At 42.7% G+C, this 22,088-nt stretch overlaps 1 protein-coding gene across 1 annotated transcript in view; it reads right to left on the bottom strand.

The window, feature by feature from the left end:
* The window catches only part of Kdm3b (lysine demethylase 3B), a 60,988-nt gene that overhangs the window by 26,028 nt on the left and 12,872 nt on the right, over nucleotides 1-22,088 (bottom strand). Inside the window, exons 2-9 of the mRNA XM_021214986.1 lie at nucleotides 18,870-19,037; nucleotides 17,416-17,529; nucleotides 16,233-16,338; nucleotides 14,498-14,622; nucleotides 12,376-12,450; nucleotides 7,800-8,399; nucleotides 2,117-3,362; nucleotides 1,168-1,369 (exon numbers count right to left, since the gene is read on the bottom strand). Coding sequence (XP_021070645.1) covers nucleotides 1,168-1,369; nucleotides 2,117-3,362; nucleotides 7,800-8,399; nucleotides 12,376-12,450; nucleotides 14,498-14,622; nucleotides 16,233-16,338; nucleotides 17,416-17,529; nucleotides 18,870-19,037 — 2,636 coding nt within the window. The remainder of the gene's footprint in view (nucleotides 1-1,167; nucleotides 1,370-2,116; nucleotides 3,363-7,799; nucleotides 8,400-12,375; nucleotides 12,451-14,497; nucleotides 14,623-16,232; nucleotides 16,339-17,415; nucleotides 17,530-18,869; nucleotides 19,038-22,088) is intronic.

The following is a 22,088-nucleotide window of genomic DNA, read 5'->3' as shown; positions in this document are numbered from 1 at the left end:
AAACTTCTTCCTCAGCCGGGTGTGGTGGCGCACGCCTTTAATCCCAGCACTCGGGAGGCAGAGGCAGGCGGATTTCTGAGTTCGAGGCCAGCCTTGTCTACAGAGTGAGTTCCAGGACAGCCAGGGCTACACAGAGAAAACCTGTCTCGACCCCCCCCCCAAAAAACAAACAAACAAAAAAACCAAAAAAACTTCTTCTTCTTCTTCAAATCATGAGAGCTAAAATTTGTTTTCTCTGCTTCTGAATGCATAGGAAGGGTGAGTGAGGAGTGAGTGAGGAGTGTGTGTGTGTGTGTGTGTGTGTGTGTGTGTGTGTGTCAGGGGAGGGTGGCTGACATAATTAGTGGCCCAATAAATATTTGCCAAATAAAGAAATTCAGGTCAAACCAAAAAATTTGGGTTTCTTTACTTGATCTTAGTTGAAAAAGCTGAGAGGTAACTTGACTTCTTTATTCAACAAGTACAGACTTTTTTTTTTTTCCTGGTTTTTTGAGACAGGGTTTCTCTGTATAGCCCTGGCTGTCCTGGAACTCACTCTGTAGACCAGACTGGCCTCAAACTCAGAAATCCGCCTGCCTCTGCCTCCCGTGTGCTGTGGGACTAAAGGTGTGCGCCACCACACCCAGTGAGTAAAAAAGACTCTTGGTAATCAATATGGTGTTAGACACCTTGTGATCCCAGCACTCTGAAGGTTAGGGGCAGGACTGTTTTAGTACACTAGTTCAAGGCAACACAAATAAGACACTGCCCTTAAAGCAAACCAACTGAAAGACAAAGGAAGGACAAAAGAAGCCTCGCACTGTGTCCTAAATGCCCACCTCTCAGCTTACTCTAGCACTGAGGGAAGGGAGGTGGTCAGGGGGAGCCACAAAAGAATCTGAATCTTGCTTATACAACTTCCAATGGACTCAGACTTGAGAATAACTCAGGGACAGCACAGGGCTACAGCTCAAATTGTTCAACTTACAATCTCTAAGGACAAGGTCACATGCCACTTCACAATACAACTGAAAGACTGACTTCTCTGACAGAGCCTCAACACAGACTCTAAGAGCAAAGGTTAGGAAGGGTAAGAAAGATGGCAAGGCACATCTGTGGGTCCAGAGAGAGCTACAGTCATTTAAAACCAATGAAAACTGGGGAGCGGGTCAGATGAAAGCCCGGTACCTCCGGAAGTGAAAGAAGCGGCAGGCCACAGTAGAGTCGTCCTGCTCCTGCTCCTTAAACTTGCGGTACCTCTCCAGGCGGCACTCTCGGCACTTGTGCAGGTGAGGAGCCACGTTGATGCAGGAGCCGTCCTGCAGGAAGGGCTCTCCAGACTGCTTCAGCTTCCTCACCTTACTCACGTCCTTCAGCACCGATTGGCCAACTGCCGTGAGGAAGGAGGAGAAAGGGCCTTCACAAGAGGTATGCATAAACAGGGCTCAACAGCACAAGACACGCCCTCTCTGTGCTCTTGGGGATGTACCCAGAAAGAGCGCATGAAGGAAAAAGGCTCCGGTTGGGAACTACGAGCCATGGAGAACTGTATCGAGTAACCCAGCTAAGTGAGGACTCCAGGGACAGGGATGAAAACCCTGCAGGGAGGAAGAAGCCATTACCACCTGGCTCTGGTTCTTCAGGACCCCAAAGCCCCTGGGACTTTATCCTAAAGTCTACCAGAGCCTGAAGGAGAGCTGCTTTTAACACTAGACTCTGAGCAGGATCCTATCATAGCTACTGAGCTCTGGTACGTCTTGGGGGAAGAACAAATAGAGGTTGTGGATCTCTTTGCTTCATCAAATCTACCAAAGGTTGCTATGGGAACAGTGACTATTTCTTCCTATCTCCCTGAAGTAAATTTAAAGATGGTCTAAGAGAAGCAGAAAGGAATGGGATACACAAAAAAACTTAGTTCCCAATGTTTAAAAAAAAAATTAATAAGATCAAAAATGTTCTTTGTGGCCAGATAACCCTTATAGTGACAACACAGAAACAACATTGCCCAGAACAGGGTTTGATGGGGGACAATGTCAAGCCCCGTTGGCTTGGTAATTCTATAAGATTAAGAATTTTCCATCAAAGCATTTGATGCTTGTGCTAGAGCAAAGACCATGTATGGTCCCAGCTGGATCACCTTTCAGGGGAGCAGTCCGGGGCCGGCCCTTTGGGGCCTGCTTCCCTTTGCCCTTGCCCAGGAGCAGTTCAGCACTTCGCTCCCCGTTGGGGCCTAGCTTCCCCATCAGGTGCTCTGGAATCCCCTTCAGGCCACTCTTGGCCTGCAGCTGCTCCTCTGAGTCGCTCAGATCTGACAGGTCACTGTTGGTGCTGGAGTCAGAATCCTGTCTGCAAGCCAAGCTTCGTTCATCCAATGAGAACCTTTTTACAGCTTCAAAAGGTGCTTTGTTCTCCTGTGCAAACTCTGCTGGGGCAGACAGAAAGCTGCCTGAGTGCCTGCCAAAGACAGTACTGAAGGTTTTGAGGAGAGGATTGTCCTGCTGGCCAGGCCCCACAGTTGGCCTCTCTTCTGTGGGACTGGAGGAGAGAGTAGGCATCTCAATAGGTTGGGTGAGGCTGTTGGTGGGTGAGCTGGAGCGGCCATTCCCCATGGCAGAGAGGCTCGGGCTCCCAGTGCTGAGAGCTGAGCCCAGAACACCAGATACCAGCTTGGAGGAGTCAGTTGTAATAAAGAGGGGCTTTTTCTTTGCTAAAGGTGCAGACTCTGCAGAGTGAGCCTCGGGCCAGCTGGCTATTGCCTTGGAGGTGACAGAGGTAGCAGAGGAAGAGCTACCTGATGCCTGAGACACAAAGCTGCTGAAAGGGCTGTGTTCGACTTTCTCCACAAACGCCAGGAAAGGGTTAGAAGGTTCTTCTCGGGACAGTTTAGGGGGCTGTAAAAATAGATTTTCATGATTCTCTGGGGTGCAGGTATTTAGGAGACTCCGTGGGAAGGCTGGAGTAAGGGTGGGCATGGACTCTGCAGGCACTTTTCGGTCCACAGAGCTGCCAGCCTTGGGACCTGGCTGAGTATCTGCTCCGAGAACAGATCTGCCTTTACACAGGCCTGAAGTCAGGCTCTCGAGGCTTTGTGTGAAGGAATCCCTGCTTGAGGAGTCATCGGCCACACTCTCTGAAACCCTGCTCAGGTAGTTAGTGCTGGGTACATTTTGAGACATGCATTGAAAAAACAAGTTCTTGGAGAGATCTGAGTCCTTCTGAGACTCTGATGCAGAGCTGGAGCTGAAAGAGAAGCCCAAAGGCTTGTTATCTGTGGCTAAAACTCCATTGGACTGGCTCCGTCCACTTCCAAAAGTCAATGGTTGTGACAAACTTGAGAGAGACACTCCAAATCCAGAAGAGGCCAGACTAGAATTTCTTGAATTCTGGAAGGAAGATTTTAGCTTCAGTTAGTGATGATCCAACCCTTCCTTTATCATAGCCATCACAGTTCTATAAGTCAATCAACTTTTCTCTCCTATATTTCATGAACCTGCTCTTACAACTGGATTTCACCAGCACTGGTATCGAGAAAACTAGCCACAGACCACACAAGTCATTTTTATTTTAGCAAGATGAGCCAGAGATAGCAGGGTGTCATCCAAACTGCTATGTCATTGGTTATTATCTACGTAGTCGGAAGGCAGCATGGAGCTAGGATGTATGAGTCTCAGTGCCTGCAGTAGTTGGAAAGAGCTGCCATTAAGGAATGGGGTTCTTACTTTGTTATGTAACTTGAGACCCCAGACCTTTGTAACATTTGTCCACTTCCTCAATGGCCTATTACAGAAAGGCATTGCTTTTCCTGTCTTTCGAGACAAGGTCTCATGTAGCCGAGGCTGGTTTCAAACTTCCTATGTAGTTTAGAATGACCCTGAACTTCAAATGTTCCTGCCTCTACTTCCCAAATGCTGAGGTTACAGGACAGGTCCATGTCAACATGCCTACTTTATGAGGTAATGTATATTTGAGGCAAAGCACCCTACCAAGAAGCTACACACTTTTATTTAGTTACGCTGCTGTAAATAGCCCATGTTACAAAGTTACTTCACTTTCTTACAACTCCCTGTACATTAAAGAAAATAATTGCTGGGCAGTGGTGGCTCAGGCCTTTAATTCTAGCATTTGAGAGGCAGAGTCAGGTGGATTTCTGAGTTCAAGGCCAGCTTGGTCTACAGAGTGAGTTCCAGGACAGCCAGGACTCCACAGAAAAACCCTGTCTGGAAAAACCAAAAACCAAAAAAGAAAAAAAAAAAAAAAAAAAAAAAAGGAAATTATTTTGAATTTTATAAAGTATATCTTTTTTTTAAAAGAAGTCCCTACTAACATCATATTCAAGTCAACTCAGTCAGTCAGTTAACTCTGAGACAGAGTCATGGCTCACAGAGAGCCCTGCGCCTGCCCCGCTAGTCCTGGGATTCACAGTCTGCACTACGTGCCCTGCTCACCTCAGCCGTGCTTACTCCTCTCCTAACAATAACCCGAAATTACATGAGGCTATTTAGTAAGCTCTCTTGTAATAATCAGGCTCTATTAAGGCTCCCCAATTGAAACTTGTACATTGAAATATTTGCCAAACAAATTTTTCAGGACAACAAATTGGAATAAAAGAAACATTTTGATATTTCTTCCTTTACTTTGAAAAGGCTTAACTTCTGTATGCAAATGGCTGCAGGATACTTTCCTGTGCATTAGGTATCTAGACCTAATATATCTGTAAACAGATGTACTCACAGGAACCCTTTTTTATTATTTTTTATTATTGGCTTAATTTAGTAATACTTAGATCCTAGCACCTAGCTTGCAAATCATGTATTATTACAAAGAGGATACTATACCTCCAAAATACTGAAGAGAAAAATTATCTCATAGCTGAAATATGGTTTATTCTTTTGGTATGGGGAAATTCTCTGGAGCTATGAAGAATTCTGGCCTCATAGCACCGTGAATGTACTAACCACCACAGAACTAAACATTTTAATAGTTACAGTGGTAAATTTTCTTCAGAGTAGCACAGAAGCCTAAAATACAAATGGATTGTCTCTAGCTGACATCTGCTATCAAGAGCGCTTTAGACACTTTAGAGTGGAAAAGTACAAGCCTGCCTCCTCCCACTACCGCCCGACCCCAATGCTCCAGCACAGCCGAAGCATGAGCAGAGCAGGCCTACGGTACTGAGCTCTTCTGTTTTACTAGCCACATCTGGTCAGGGCCTGACATCAGCAGGACTGTAAGGAACTCTACCTAAGTAGCTTGTTCCTCACTACTAAAGCAAATAGCACTCGCATGATAATTTGGCTGCTCTTTCATTTTCCCTCAGCCGGGCATGGTGGCGTACACCTTTAATCCCAGCACTTGGGAGGCAGAGACAGGTGGATTTCTGAGTTCGAGGCCAGCCTGGTCTACAGAGTGAGTTCCAGGACAGCTAAGGCTACACAGAGAGACCCTGTCTCGAAAAACAAAAAAATAAAAACAAAAACAAAAAAGGAAGAAGAAAGTGGTGAAAACGGTGGCAACTCCTTTTTTAGGAGAAGTCTCTTGATGGCTATTTCTCTATTTCAGGTTAAGCACTGTAAGGGAAGCATTTATGGCTGTACTTTGATTCCAGAAACATTTAATAAAGTGCTTGATCATCCAAAAATACCTCCAACCCATTTGACTTTTGGGGAAGGTGAAGTGAGGGGTGGGGCTGATGAGGGACTGAACCTATAAGAACTGTGAATGTATCAGGCAAGTGTAACACACCAATAAACGATATCCCCAGCCCTCTAACCCATGGAAAGAAATATGCATTAAACCCACATTACTTACATTTCTTCAGCTTTTCTACTCCAAGAATAGAAGAGTTTCCTACATACATCACTTCTACAGCACATAAACTGGCTTGTTTTATAAGCCCACTTACACTCATACTACTTCTGACAGTGTTAATTTTAAATAACTCATAATTGAAGATTTATCTGCACTAGGAATCCACAGAGCCACCTGGTTGTTTCCTAACAGAGGAAAGCCATAAGCAGCATTATATTTACAGGCCTTCTCTTCTGCCTGGACATTTCATCTCCCTCCCTATCCCCCAATACTAAGGATTTAAAAATTGCATTTGCTAGGAAAGGAAAGAAGTCAGATGAAATCGATAAGCGATAGGTTTCTGTTGAGGCTAGAGACTGAACCCTGGGCTTTATTTATACGTAACAGTCAAGTGCTTCCCACTGAGCTATACCCTCAACCAACTGCCATTTTTAGCTGCTATGCCTATACCTGAAATAATTCCATTTTGTTTTGTATGTGAGCTCCTCTTGAAAAATAGAGATTTTTCTTTTTATTCAGGGTCCTGTGTAGCCCAGGCTGGCCTCAAACTCTTTAAGGAGCTGAGAATAACCTTGAACTTTCTGGCCCTCTTACTGCTACCTCCAGAGTGCAGTGACTATGGGTATACATACACCTCTATGCCTGGTTTTCATATATAATATACGGTACTTAGCACACAGTAGTTTTTCTGTATATAATTTTTTTGTTTCTTTTAATTTTGTAACAAAGTCCTAAGTTCCCAGGCTAAATTGTCACAAACTCCTGGCTCAAAGGAACCCTCTGCTCGGTTTCCATATCGGCGGAGAGGACACGAACATGTCACCATATCCAACTCTCTATTTTTTTTTTTTTTTTTTAAAAAAGGTTTATTTACCCTTCTGTCCATGGGTATGAGTGTTTTGCCTACATGTGTGTCACTATACCACATGTATGGGCATGCAGAGGAAGGTGTCAGATCCCCTGAACCATAATTACAGTCAATTATAAGCCACCATGTGGGTGCTGGGGATTGAACCCAGGACCTCTGGAAGAAGAGCCAGTGCTCTTAACTGCTGAGCCATCTCTCTAGCCCTCCTCAAATTTTATAATTTCTTTTAAAGGTCAAGGATTTCATATTTTAACATGCGCTACCAGACTGTTTAAAAGAAAAATATGACTTAACACTTTGGTGACCAAACTTGGTCAATTAATTTTTATAGTCTATTTTAGCAAAAAAAAAAAAAAAAGTATACAGTAAACTAGATACTACTGCCAACTAACTCTATTAAATTTTATAGTACTGCTATTTAAAAGAACAAAATTAGCAAGAAAAAAAACTATAGCCATGCCAAATGATTGGAAGTGGGGCTACCCATGAGGAGAACTCAGAGCAGGAAGTGAGAGCACAATGGCGGCCTGCACCACCTCAGGAAGTGAGAGCGCATGGCGGCCTGCACAACCTCTGTTTTGTGTACACTGTCCTCAACACTCTAATTCCATAACTCTGCCCTGAAGGCTCCAGTTAGAGGCTCAGCTACACCGTGAACTAAACAGACAGCTGGAAAAGATCCCCATCAGATCTTTTTCACATCTCATTTTTTTCTCATTTTTTTAAAAACTTATTTATTATATGTAAGTACACTGTAGCTGTCTTCAGAAACCCCAGAAGAGGACACCAAATCTCATTACAGATGGTTGTGAGCCACCACGTGTTTGCTGGGATTTGAACTCAGGATCTTCGGAAGATCAGTCAGTGCTCTTAACCACTGAGTCATCTCTCCAGCCCCCTTCACATCTCATTAAATTGAATAGTCTACTGGTTTTTAATTAGCTCAACTATCAGGTGACTTTTAAGAGCTGATACTTAGTAAAAAATACACATTTGCCAAATGAGCAGGAATGGCCCAGAGAGAAAACAATGTAAGTCTGTATCAGAAACCTTCCTTCCTGGGGCGTTTTTTCTCAATGTATCAACAATGGAGGAGAGTGGAAGAGTTAGCCCAGATCTGCCAGTCTGCCCTGAAGCAACTCACCTCTCCTGAGGCCTGCGACCAGCTGCCTTTCTGCTTTTCCGGCCCCGTCCCTGATGCAAGGCCAGTGTCTGAGATCCTCACCGTAGTTGGGGTGGAGCTGGCGGTAGTGACTACAGTTGCTGAAGCCACCATGCCCTGGCTAACTTGTTCCAGTGTTTTTCCTGCCTCTTTGTTTTCAGCTCCACCTACCTCTGGGGCCAAAGGTGTCTGACCTGTGGCTGAAGCATATGGAGTGAAAGGGACAGGCGTATCCCCACCTACAGGCTCATCCTGTACCACCAGAGTTCTGCCGTTTTCTTTGGTGTAAGTGGCAAAGCGAATGTTGCGGTTAATCTGGGGAACAAATGTAGACGGTGGCTGCTTGGCTCTCTGCTCCAGCCCTGGCTCTCCACTGGCATTACCTCCTTTCCAGGGCCCTCGGCTTGCCTCACCTCCATCACTCCCATTACTGTCTACTTCACCCCTGTCTCCTTTTAATTTCTTTGTAGCAGGGTCACACCCAGAGTCCGAAGCACTTTTCCTCCTCCGGCCATCTCTCCCCTCTATGCTCTCTCTCTTCTTCTTTCCTTTGGAAGATTTTACTGCTTTTATGGTACCCCCCTACAAAACAAAATTCAAAAAAGGTTTATTGTAAGGGATCTTCCATCCTGTGAAAACCATTAGCCATTAATGCTTTCCCCTCCTAGAAGCATATAGAGCAGGCACTGCTCTGATGCTGCTCTAAGACACTGGACAGCTCCAGACTGCCAGTGGCTTCCTTTGTAGATACCCGCACTAAAGACCATAGCGACTGGTGCTTCCCTGCCTTGGCAAACCCTTGCACAGAAGGTACACCACTTCACAAGATTTTTTTTTTTTTTTTTTTTGAGAGTTTCAACAATTTGTGGAATTTCTGCTACAAAACAAATTGTCAGAGCTAGGCTGGGAGTACATTTGTCCTGTAATTTTTAAATTTCCATTTATGTGTATGCCACATGTCGGCAGCATGCATGCAGATACCTTCAGAGACCAAAAGTGGGAGCAGGATCCCCTAGTGATGGAGTTACAGATACTTGTACATGGCCTAATATGAGTCCTGGTTCTGAAACACCAGTTCTCTGAAAGAGCATCCCTTTCAAACATCTCTCTAGGGCCAGGCTATTGGTAGTGGTAGGTGGAGAAGACTCAAGGAAGAGCATTGGCTACTTTTGACTCCCAGCACCCACATGGCAGCTCTCAACCATCTGTAACTCCACTTCAAGGGATCTGACACCTTCTCCTCACATCCAAGGGCACAAAGGCATGCTCAAGTGCATTGATATACATGTAGGCAGAACATTCATATATTTATACTTATTCTGAGACAGGGGTCTCACCATGTCACCCGCACAGTCTACCAGTCTCTATGGAGACCTCAGGTTAACCTCAGACTCGAGCGCCTGCCTCTGTCCACCAGTGCTGGGATTGATTACACATGTACTCCATCTTAACTGCTTTTGGTACAAGTTTGCATTTCAAGTTCCAAAATATAAAACCTCCTAGAAATGTGTGAATCATAAGCAAAGGAAAAGCGAAGCTGACAGGCCTGAGCTGCACACAGACATTCTAAGACTTAGCTGGCTTCCAGACCTTACTGCAGATCATGAGTCAAGAAGAGAGAAAAAATAGCAGATAAACAGAGGCTCAAACCACAGACCTCCTTACTAGTGGTTCATACTGCCAACGACATCTTATGATTTTAAAAGCCAGAACTAAGAAGATACGGATCTGAAGGGACCTTTCCTAAGAAGCAGGTTTTAGGTTGATTCGGAAACACTGAAAGTATTGAAGTGGTAATAGCCTAGTTGTTTGTAGAGATGAATATTTACCATTTAATAAATCTACTCTCAAAACTTACAGAGCCATATCTATACTGTGATCACTATATTTGGTATGCCAACTTTTTAAATATTTAAAAATTCCTTGGAGCCATGTGGAGTGGTACATGCCTTTAATCTCAGCAAAGGCAAGGAGAATATCTGAGTTGGAGGCCACCCTGCTCTACTGAGTGACCAGGACAGCAAGGTCTACACACAGAGAAACCATCTCGAAAAACAAAATAAAACAAAACAAAAAATATAATTTTTTTCTTCTTGCTAATTTCTGTATTTTCTCTTTATTTGCTGACTTCATTTTTTCCCTCCTTTAATTTTCTTGTAAAACTTATTTTTTTAATTGGTTTATTTTATACATATTGCATGTACACCCAAGTTTATGTATGTATACCACATACATATACACGCCTTTGGAGGCCAGAGGGGGATCTGATCCCTGGAATTGGAGTTATAGGTGGTTATACGCCAGCAAGTACGCGCTGGGAACTGAACCCAGGACCTTCACAAGAACAACCCAGTGCTCTTAACTTATGCGCCATCTCTCTAGCACCACTTAGAAAACCCAAAAAAAGAAGGAAAGCTCAAGATTTGCTTCCATTTGACCCACACTTCTGGTAATATTACCCAAGTTTCCACAGAGATAAGTAACAGGTATAAATAAATAATAACATACTCATTATGACTAAGTACCTATCACATTTCTGGTGATATTATTCAAGTTTCCCAAACTTTTATTCAAGAATTGGAAACACTTCATTGAACATTGTTTTTATTTCATCCTCATTTAAAAATATTCTACAAGTTTTCAGTCTAATTGCACATGAATGTTCACTGAGATATAATCTTTCTTGTTCATTTAATCATCCACACATTTTCTCATCCCCAGTCAGATATGAGTGGACTGATCTTGGATGTCTAAAAAGGGTTATTATAAAACTTGGTACTATATCAACAATAATTGCACTTTGTTTGTCAAGAATACAATCATACCATGACACGCTAAAAAACAACCAATATCTTCAGCTAAATAACAGATCCAGTTTCTAACACATCTGGCCAAATTGCAGACCTGGCTTAGAGCAGTTTCCTAACATTCCTTAAACATCCACTGTGCGTCCTCTTATGCTGAGCAGATGTGAGCAGACAGTGCAGACAGATGTGAGACTTATACACACACTCCAGTTTCATCTAACCAACAGAACAGTAGCAACTAAGTACTTAAGAAACAAATGAGCTGCCAGGCGGTGGTGGTGTACGCCTTTAATCTCAGCACTTGTAAGGCAGAGGCAGGCGGATTTCTGAGTTTGAGGCCAGCCTGGTCTACAAAGTGAGTTCCAGGACAGCCAAGGGTATACAGAGAAACCCTGTCTTGAAAAACAAAACAAAAAACAAAAAACAAATGAGCTCTAGAAAGGAACAAAGGGAGAGCTCATCACGTCATCAAAACAACAGGCGTCCTCAGTCACACACACAGTAAGAGATAAGCCGTGCAGTCAAAGAACTAACCAACTATTAGACTGAACATGGCTCCTTCCTTTCCTTCTGATCTTGTTTCAAGAAGAATGACTGAACAGTGGTGTATGGTGGAATAAACCTTTTAGCCCAACACTTGAGAGACAGAAGCAGGCGATCTCAGAGTTTGAGGCCAGCCCAATCTACAAAGGGTTTCAATAAGAAAATAAGGACTGCACACTTATCCACCAATCTACATAGGTTTCAATAGAAAAATAAGGTCTGCACACTTATCCAGTGAGATGAGAAAGTAACACTTACACAACTGTTAATAGTTTTAAGACATAGACCACACCGGCCTTGAATTCCTGATATTCTTGCCTTAGCATCAATGTGCTCAGATTATTGAGTTCACTGTTATCTAGCTAACTCAAGCAGATTTTTAAAATAAACTTTTTTTTTTTTTTTTTTTTTTTGAGACAAGGTTTCTCTGTGTAGCCCTGGCTGTCCTGGAACTCACTTTGTAGACCAGGCTGGCCTCAAACTCAGAAATCTGCCTGCCTCTGCCTTCCAAGCGCTGGGATTAAAGGTGTGCGCCACCACTGCCTGGCTAAAGTAAACTTTTTTTAAAAAAAAAGATTTATTTATTTTATTTATATGAGAACCACCATGTGGTTGCTGGGAATTGAACTCAGGACCTCTGGAAGAGCAGGCAGTGCTCTTAACCGAGCCATCTCTCCAGCCCCAACATAAATTTTTTTTGTATGTTTATGATAATTTGGAAGGAACCAAGAGTTGACCTGGTTCATAGTAATTATAAAACAAACCACTGTGTGTGCAGTACTGAACTGGGAATTTTTTTTATTTGATTCCACTACAAAATATAGAATTTCAGACTACCTTGGAGTTCAATGGGGAGCTCAATGGGACCTGATTGGGGGTAGGGAAGACAGCTTTTCCTCTATTTCCTCTTATTAGCATTGTTTATCCTGGTATTGACTATCTATTAAACTTGTCTTGGGAGAAATAAAAAGAAAGAGACCATGGCTTACACAATTAAGAGACACTGCTTTAATTAAAAGGGTCTGCTCAAACTAAGTCTCTTTTATAAGACATGTCCTCTCTTAACTAGACAAATCATATAGTAAACAGGAAAACAAATGGCAGAGCTGAGCAGCTTAAGGGTATCCATGGAAACCCAGATACAAGAAATCCACATGATAGAATAATTAACCCAAGCTCCGGAATCTACTTAGACTCTATTACTGTACCTCACTCTGTGGTGTCGAGCTGTCCATCAGCATCACATGGGTGAGTCTGGGATCTACTGACTTGACCTCACCAGTCTATGGTAGCAGGAAAGCAGAGCACATGAAAAACAGGAAAACAGCTATTTAATACCTTGACAACCAAGATATAATATCATACATGTTCTTTAACAATATAGATATTTATTTATTTTTAATTATCTACAAGATGGAAAACTTTCTAAGAAGAGTGATCTCCAAAAACAGTATTGGAAATAACATCTACAATAGTGCAAACATTAATATTTGTCAAGTTAATGAATTAATTTTTAGGAATATTCATTTAAATTTCTCTATCTCTAAGCCAACAATCATTAAAAGAGGCATTCAACTATTAAAGAAGAAATAAAAACTTTGGGAGTGGGACAATGTGATGTAAGTACAAATTTATTGTATTTTCTTTGATCTAGCAATTTTACACCAAGGAATTTATTTATTTACTTATTTTTAGATTTATTTATTATTATATCTAAGTACACTGTAGCTGTCTCCAGATGCACCAGAAGAGGTCATCAGATCTCACTACAGATGGTTGTGAGCCACCATGTGGTTGCTGGGATTTGAACTCAGGACCTCTGGAAGAGCAGTTGGTGCTCTTAACCACTGAGCCATCTCTCCAGCCCCAAGGAATTTATTTTTAACAGACTTATTTTTAATTATGTGTAGAAATGTGTTGTGTGAGGGTATGTGTCTATGAGTACAAATGGCCAGAAGAGAATGTGGGAACCCTGTAACTGAGCTACAAACAGCTATGAGCCACCCAACACAGGTGCCAGGCACCAAACTCAAGTACTGAGTGCTCTTCACAGCTGAGCCGTCTTTATCCATTCTTATAAATAACATCTGTGAAGGAATGTTTAACTGTGCTAACTATGCCCATAGCTGTTAGTGAAAATACTGCACATATTTTAAAAGTCCCCAATTCTAGACTAAATTATGATATATCCACTTAGAGTATAGCTGTATTTTGAAAGGATGAGTCAAGTTTTAAGAGACTATACTGACATACATATACAGCACAACAAACATACAATGATGTTCGAAAGATGAGTTGTGCCTATGTACCATATCATACCAATCACTAATGTATAACAACTTATACAACTAATATAAATAAAAATCTATCAAGGACATACACATAGAAAATGTTAGGCAAAAATGGAAAACATCAAATTGATGGCCCCACTGTGGGAGTCATAGCTCACTGGGGAAAAGGCAGTTTTCATTGTACACTTTACACATATATATATATTACTTGAAATTTAAAAAAAATGTTTGTGGTGGGGCCTGGTGAGAAGGGACAGCTCTGGGCTGACACTGGGCCTAGTCACCGCCCACATGGTAAGTCACAACTGTCTGGAGTTTCAGTTCAAGGAAATCCCACTCTGCTGGCTTCTGTGGGTACAGCAGGCACATAGAGTACACACATGTGTAACTTTAATTCTTTTTTCTCTTTAAGATCCATCTACCTAAGCTTCTAATGGACCAGCCTGAGGGCTGCAAAATTTTAGCTTGACTGTGTTTTAACCTGTTTCTGGAACTTGGGATGTCTCCACCCCACGGAGTGACTTGAATCTTGAACATACTATAATAAGATGTTCTGCCCAGTAATTTTGAAATCTTCAGCCAAGGTCCTACATAACCAAAATTCCTCTTGCAGTTTTGGGGGCCATATAAACCCTAACTTCTCCTATGTTCATTGCTATTTTCTTAGCCCTCCCACTTTAAAGAGATTGCCCTGTATGACAAAAAAAAAAAATTTTAAAAGTCTGCATAGTTTGACCAAAGAATTTGGGCAATGTTTTTTAATCTCCTTAGGTGGGATTAACACTTTCAGAGTGTTGGACCACACATATGCACAGCCACACTTGGCTTACAAAAGTACTTTCAAAGACATTATCCCAAAGCTATGAAGCTGATGGGGTTTTTGCATGTTTACCTCTAACTCACAGTGACAGGCTCAGTAATGAAGAAAACAGGCAGAAGTAGAATCCAATCACCCTGTGGATTCTATGCTGAGGTAGGTACATTCTTATGTCATTTTCTGTAAAGCAACGCTGCACCTCTTGCAGAGTAAGAGCCTCACCTCAGTTATAGACACTTCCATGAGACGGGTGACTGAGTCCTGGCGGCTCACAACACCGCAGAGCCATACCTCCTCTCCTTCGGGTTGGTAGACCTTGACTCTGTGGCCCTGGACACTATAGGGACCTAAAGGAGAGACCAATTACAACGAAATGTTCTGGGCTGAGCTGTAACTACATGAGATAAAAACTTGGCATTTTCTGTGCAGAACAGAAAAGAGTAACTCTAGTTTTCTATACTCAGCACAAAAATGAAACCGAGTTCTCTTAAACTTTTTTTTTTGTTTTGTTTTGTTTTTTTTCTTTTTTTTTCTTTTTTTTCTTTTTTTAAAGATTTATTTATTATATATTATATTCTGTAGCTGTCTTCAGACATACCAGAAGAGGGTGTCAGATCTTGTTATGGATGGTTATGAGCCACCATGTGGTTACTGGGATTTGAGCTCAGGACCTTTGGAAGAGCAGTCCATGCTCTTACCCACTGAGCCATCTCACCAGCCCGTTTTTTTTTTCGAGACAGGGTTTCTCTGTGTAGCTCTGGCTGTCCTGGAACTCACTTTGTAGACTAGGCTGGCCTCGAACTCAGAAATCCGCCTGCCTCTGCCTCCCGAGTGCTGGGATTAAAGGCGTGCACCACGACGCCCGGCTCTCCAAAACTTTTATACATTTTTTATTTCTAAACAATCTCCCAAGACCAATTTTTTTCTCAATCTTTAAAAAAAAAAAAAAAAGTTCTGAAAGGCCTACCTACCTTCAAAGCAAAGCAAAGCAAAGCAGGCTACTGAGCTGAATGTGCCACTAGATAAAGCAAGCTACTGAGCCGAATGTGCCACTAGATAAACCAGGCTACTGAGTCGAATGTGCCACTAGATAAACCAGGCTACTGAGCTGAATGTGCCACTAGATATACCAGGCTACTGAGCTGAATGTGCCACTAGATAAAGCAAGCTACTGAGCCGAATGTGCCACTAGATAAACCAGGCTACTGAGCTGAATGTGCCACTAGATATACCAGGCTACTGAGTCGAATGTGCCACTAGATAAACCAGGCTACTGAGCCGAATGTGCCAGTAGATAAAGCAGGCTACTGAGCTGAATGTGCCAATAGATAAAATGGCCATGGGGATGATAAGTGACCATTAATGTCCTGCCACCTCAGTTTTAAATACTTTGGGTGGAAAGTTCAATTGATGCTGAAATGATGGGACCCAGGACTCTGTGTTTTACAGACACAGCTGACCACTGACAACTTCTTCTTTGTTAATGTACAATAGGTCTTGAATAGATTGCTTTATGCAAACACTTTGCTGGTGTTAGCAGGTTTTTAGCTCTTGAAAAACTTGCATATGGTAAGTATAAATATAATTTTCTCTAAAGGCAGTAATCTCTATCTTAAACATTTTTTAGTATGTGGCTAACTCCTTGATAAACCCTCAAGAAAACACAACTTTGTCCTACGAAATGTAGAAGAAAGAAGAGTTAGGGAGCTGTATTTGTTGGTACTATTAACAAGGGGGAAACGGGGAACTTTATAAGCTGAATCCTCTATCCTGGTAGAAAGTCACAGAGTAGGATTCCTAGGGTCCCTGAACATAATAGTCTGAGTAAGAGGCTATTTTTTCCAACTGATTCTAGAACTGTAGCTAACTACAGATAACTCAATTTGAAAGCTGCATAGTGCTGCATCCTCTATCAGTGCTGACCTGGATCCAAGGACAGAAAACCACTTGTTCTTACCTCGGCTGAAAATCTCTTGTAGCTTTTGGTCACTGATCAAGGCATTAACTGTTTCTCTTAATGCAGCATGTTCTAAAAGAATCTGGTTTTGAACATCTGTTCCCATCTGGTAGAGATAAAATCAAACACCTGGATGTTAAAATGAATGGCAATAAAACTTAACTAGATAAGAAAAATCATACACTTAAAAAGGTTTTCAACACATGCACACAGAGCATAGAGATGAATAAAATAAGGATTTTTCTTGATGAGAAAGAATAACAAAGAAACTACCATTAATAAAACATAGAACACAGTTTAGGAAATACTGGTCTCTCAATGCAAGACTATGGCTCAGCAGTCAAGAGCACTGACTGCTCTTCCAGAGGTCCTGAAATCAATTCCCAGCAACCACATGGTGGTTCACAACCATCTGTAATGAGATCTGATGCCCTCTTCTGATATGTCTGAAGACAACAACAATGTACTCCAAAAGAAAAGAAAGGATAAGGAAGAAAGGAAGGAAGGAAGACGACAGACAGACAGAAAGGAAGAAAGAGCAAAACCTTTACAATTTAAAACTTTCAGACAGTCCTTACAAGTATGTGCAGAAGATGGCATCAGATCCTCTGGGACTGGAGTCACTACATGCTATGGGAACCAGATATCACTCTTTCCTACTCCCCACTAGGGTCCAGCTACATGAGCTCTATCAGAAGGCATCAGCAAGGAGCCTCTTTTCTGTTGTGTATGCATATGCGTGTGTATGTACGTACATGACATTTGCAGGTATCAGTAGAGGCCAGCCAGGGGAGTGCAGTGCTCCCCTCCAGCTGGAGCTACAAGCAGTGTAAGCCTGAGGACGGATTGATGGGAACCAAAGTCAAGGTCTCTGGGAGAGCAGCAAGTACTTAACTGCTGAACCCCAGAGCCATTTTTCCCCCTGAAGAAACCCTCAGAATTATAGTAGTTTTAAGTCCTGGGTGGCTTTGGTGTGTGCAGAAGAATATGCAAAAGAGAAAAGAGGCTCCAGTCACTGGATGTACTTCTTAAAGTAGAAAACTTCAAAATGCACAGGGTAATTTATGAAATGAGGCAAAGCAATGCTAAAGGAAAAGAGTAAATCCCCATATTTGACTCAACAAGGAAGTTGGCAAGGAGGCAAATCATAAGCCCAAGACTAGATGGAGCAAGTGCCAAGTACCTGGAACAGATGCAGCCCATTAGCATCCGACAGGAAGCGAAGCTCTCGATCCACAAGGTACTCAACTGGCACCACAGACCCCAACCCCAGCTTATCTACTAGGGGGGTGAAAGTCTGTGAAGCACAATGACAGAACATTGATTAGAACTTGGAGATAAAAATAGATTAACAGCTCAATTAATCTTTAGCTTCAGAGAAAGCACCCATCACCACTCTCTTCTCATCCCAGTGAACAGAGAAGCTAAAGAACAAGTCCTTGCAAACATTTTCAACATAGCCTCTGCTCCTCAAATAAGGAACAAAGGAACAAATCAAATGACAGTTTGCTCAGTATTTCCTAATTTGGTTTATTTGGTTTTTGGGTCAGACCTCACACTACAGACCAGGTCAGTATGGAACTTGAAGCAACGTTCCTTCCTCAGCAACCCAAACGCTGAAATTATTGGTCTGAGCCACTATACCTGGCTTTAATGCCCTTACATCTAAAGAGAACATGTGCAATAAGAAATTAACCATTATCATGAGGGCCCTGACTAGACTTCCAAGGGATAAACTATAAAAGTCCAGAATAAGAGTTGTAGTGAAGGTGTGCTAGTCCATGTCTGTAACCCTAGCACTTGGGAGATGGTCAAGGAAGATCCCCCAATACACAAGTTACATTTATCTCTACAGCTCCTGAAACCTCTGTGAGATTTATCAGTCACTGGAATAAGCCAGGTATGATGGTGCATGCCTTTAATCCCAGCACTTAGGAGACAGAGGCAGGGGGATCTCTTGAGTTCAAGGCCAGCCTGGTCTACAGAGTGATTTCCAGGGCTACACAGAGAACCCTATCTACAAAAACAAAACAAAACAAACAATAAACAACCTTTCTTCAGAGCACAGGAAGAAAAGATCTGTTGAATCTTTGCTTTGGTAACTTTAGAAATCAAAGCCTGTTAAGGAGACAGCATGTAGGTTTCACAATCCCTGACAAGTAGTTATAAGGTAAATAGGTATGGGAACACGTAAGAAAAAAGGTCAAAATGTTCCTATCCAACGAAAGTGATTCATTCTCTGGGTAGCAGGCTGTAACTCAGTGGCAGAGCACTTGCCTAGTATGAAAATGGCCCTGGGAGGCCCTGGATTTGATACCCAACACCAGAAAAACAAAGAAAATAGAACAACAACAGAAAAAAAAAACAAAAAAACAAATAAAGCCTTTTTGCAGATGGAGACACGGCTCAGTGAGAAAGTGCTTGCTAATATATATACCTGTAGGTTCAATCACTAGCATGGTATAAGCCAGTCTGGCACACATCTGTAAGCCAACCCTGGAAGGCAGAGGCAGAGGGTAGTTTAAAGGCCAACCTGGATCACACAGTGATCTGGAAGTCAGTGTGGCGCACATGAGGTCTTGTCTGCAACCTATCCAATAAAAGAAACAAGTAAAGATGAAATCAAAAGCTACTTACCAGGGCTGGCCACTGTGCGACTGGGACTCGGGTGCCCTGTAGAAGGATGGGGTCCTTCCGGGGAGCCCAAACAAGTGAGCCTTCCAGCAGAAGTGCAAGCACTTCTTCAGCATGAACCTTAACCCAGGAGTGCTGCTTCCAGTTACAGCCATCAAACTCTACAAAGATCTGCAAAAGTATTCAAGCCAGTTCAAGTGTCACACTGTGTAATACATAAAACAGTCTTCCTGAGGGGCTTCAGATGAACAACATTTGCATACTTACTTCTAAGGACATTTTTATTACTATTTTCTTTTACTTAAAAGATTAAAACGAAACAAACTTATTTGGAGTGTATGCCACAGGAGGCATGCATGTGGGGCTGCCTCTCTCCTTCCACTATTTGAGCTCCAGGGACAGAACTCAGGCTTGGTGGCAAGTGTCATCACCCAATAGGACATTTCACTGTAACTTTGAGTACATTCATTTACTTGGTTTGTGTGTATGTACAAGTGACAGAGTTTACACCTGACAGCAACTTGCAGAAGTCACTTCTGTCCTAAAATGTGGCTCATGGGAGCCAGACTCAGGTCAGCAGGCTGGGTGGCAGTGTGTTCCATCAGCTGAGCCACCCGACTGCTCCAATGCCTCCTTTTGGTTTTGGTTTTGTTTTTTTTAAAGATTTTATTTATTTCATGTATGTGAGTAACTGTTGATGTCTTCAGACACACCAGAAGAGGACGCCAGATCCCATTACAGATGGTGTGAGCCCTGGTTGTGGTTGCTGGGAATTGACCTCAGGACCCCTGGAAGATCAGTCAGCACTCCTGAAGCTGAGCATCTCTCCAGCCTCCAAATGTTTCCTTCTTTGAGACCCGGTCTCAGGTATGCCACACTGACTTCAGTTAGGATGACATGTACGTGTCGGCACACCGGGCTTTATGTGGTACAAGGGTCTACCTCAGCTTTATGCACGCTAGGCAGGAAAAGGCATCATAAACTAACAAAAAATGAGAGCTAGAAGGATGCTGGAAAGTGGTTAAGAAACTCTTATGGGGCTGGAGAGATGCTCAGCTTCAGGACTGGATGGAAGGAAGGAAGGAAGGAAGGAAGGAAGGAAGGAAGGAAGGAAGGAAGGAAGGAAGGAAGGAAACTCTTACGGAGAGACCCCGGGTTCAGCACCTAGTGCTCACCTCCAGTTTCTAGGGACCTGGCACCCTCTCCTGGCTTCTTTAAGCACAGACACACATGTGGTACATATACATACAAAAGGCCCGGTGGTGTGCTTTGGAGACAAGAGGCAGAGGTTTGAGGCCAGTCTGATACACACAGTAAGAGCTCATTCTCTGAAAACAAAACAACAAAAACCCAAACCCACAATGAAAGAAGCAAAGACAAAGCCTTAATGGTAGTTTACACTTGCTGTAGTGCCCTTAAATCAGAATGTATAAACTCCAAGTCAGCAACAGTAAGGGATGGTGAGGGGGCTCAGTGGGTAGAGCACTCCTGGTACCAAGCCTGGCACTTGAGTTTGAGCCTCAAGGGCACACCTGGGACAAGGAGAGAATCAATTCCAGCAAACTGTTCTGACCTCCGAATAGGTATTTTGGCATATATGCACGTCTCACCCCATACACAAATAAATGTAATGTTAAAAAGTTTAAAGAAAGTTGAATCTTAGCATGTAGCAGGCAGATACAGGTATTATCTCTAAACTGGATTCCAGCCTGTTCTACACAGCAAGTTCCACACTACCCAGCTAGAAATGAGACATGCTGAAACATGTCTCAAAACAAACAAAATTTTAAAAATGCTTCAATTCTGATTAACACTGTTAGTAGTAATTTGACTTCATGTCTGTCATGTAATGATCATTTTGGATTTTGGCTGTCTCTGAGAAGAACTTTTACTATAACTGGTAAGCATATAGCCTGGTGGTGGTGGTGCATACCCTTAATCCCAGAACTCAGGAGGCAGAGGCAGGTGGATCTCTGTTTTTGTGGGCAGCCTGGTCCACAGAGTGAGTTCCAGGACAGCCAGGATTACACAAAAAAGCCCTGTCTTGAAATCACTAAAAACACAACACAACACAACACGAGAGGGGGCAGGGAGAGGAAGAGGAGAATATTCACTTGCCAGGTCCAAGAATATCAAAGTATAAGAGTGGACGACAGAGGAATGGAAGCTTAGAGTTCTGTAAGGGCAGCACAGGGAGCAAGGCTGCTATGCTAGCCAGGACAAGGCATCTGTCCTGCAACTACAACAGTTTTGTGCAACAATTACGAGTTCAAAGATGAGGGAGGACGATGCCTACTGCTCGGCAGAGAGCTGCATTCATCCACTGATAAGACTTTTCAGCAGGTAAGGTCACAGAAAACCACAAAAGATCCACTGTTTTGGAGAGGACGACGGCAAAAAGCATGGCACAGAGAGGAAGAATGAAGACAAAATGCAATCTGAAGGCAAAGACAGCTCCTTTAACTGACAGTGTTTCTTTTAGTCTAAGATATAGTTCATTTTTAACTACACACGTGTGAGTGCTGGTACACCAAGGACAGACGAGCTGGAGTTGTGGGCAGCTGTGGTGGAGACCAAGCTTGGATCCACTCCCAGAGCAGTTCCTGTTTTCTGCTGCAGAGCCATTTCCACGGCAGAGCTACTTCTTCTACATTTTATTTTTATGTGTCTGTCTACCTAACTAAACTTATTTTTATTTTTTTGAGATAGGGTCTCTCTGTGTAGCCTTGGCTGATCTGGAACTCACTTTGTAGACCAGGTTGACCTTGAACTCAAGAGATCTGTCTGCCTCTGCCTTCCAGATCTGGGGATTAAAAGTGCATGCTACCACCTCTCAGCTTGCCCCAGTTATTTTTAGTTTCCATTTGTGTATCTTACCTGAATATGTTTGTGCACCACATGTATGCCTGGTACCCAGAGACCCAAAGAAAGCATCAGATCCTCTGGACCTGACATTACGAATGGCTGATTCTCAACAGGACTGTTGGGAATTGAATCTTGGTCCTCAGTGCTCTTAACCATTGAGCCGCCATCTCTACAGAAACCAACCCCACTCCCTTTTTATGTTTTGAAACAGGATCTCTCTCTCTCTCTCTCTCTCTCTCTCTCTCTCTCTCTCTCTCTCTCTCTCATTAAAAGGTGTTATTTTAAAAAGTAGGTGTCAAAAAAAAAAGAAAGAGAAGAGAAGAGAAGAGAAGAGAAGAGAAGAGAAGAGAAGAGAAG

Source organism: Mus pahari, chromosome 15 (assembly GCF_900095145.1).
Source record: "Mus pahari chromosome 15, PAHARI_EIJ_v1.1, whole genome shotgun sequence".
Lineage (NCBI taxonomy): Eukaryota > Metazoa > Chordata > Mammalia > Rodentia > Muridae > Mus > Mus pahari.
This window is presented reverse-complemented; position numbering and strand designations above follow the sequence as displayed.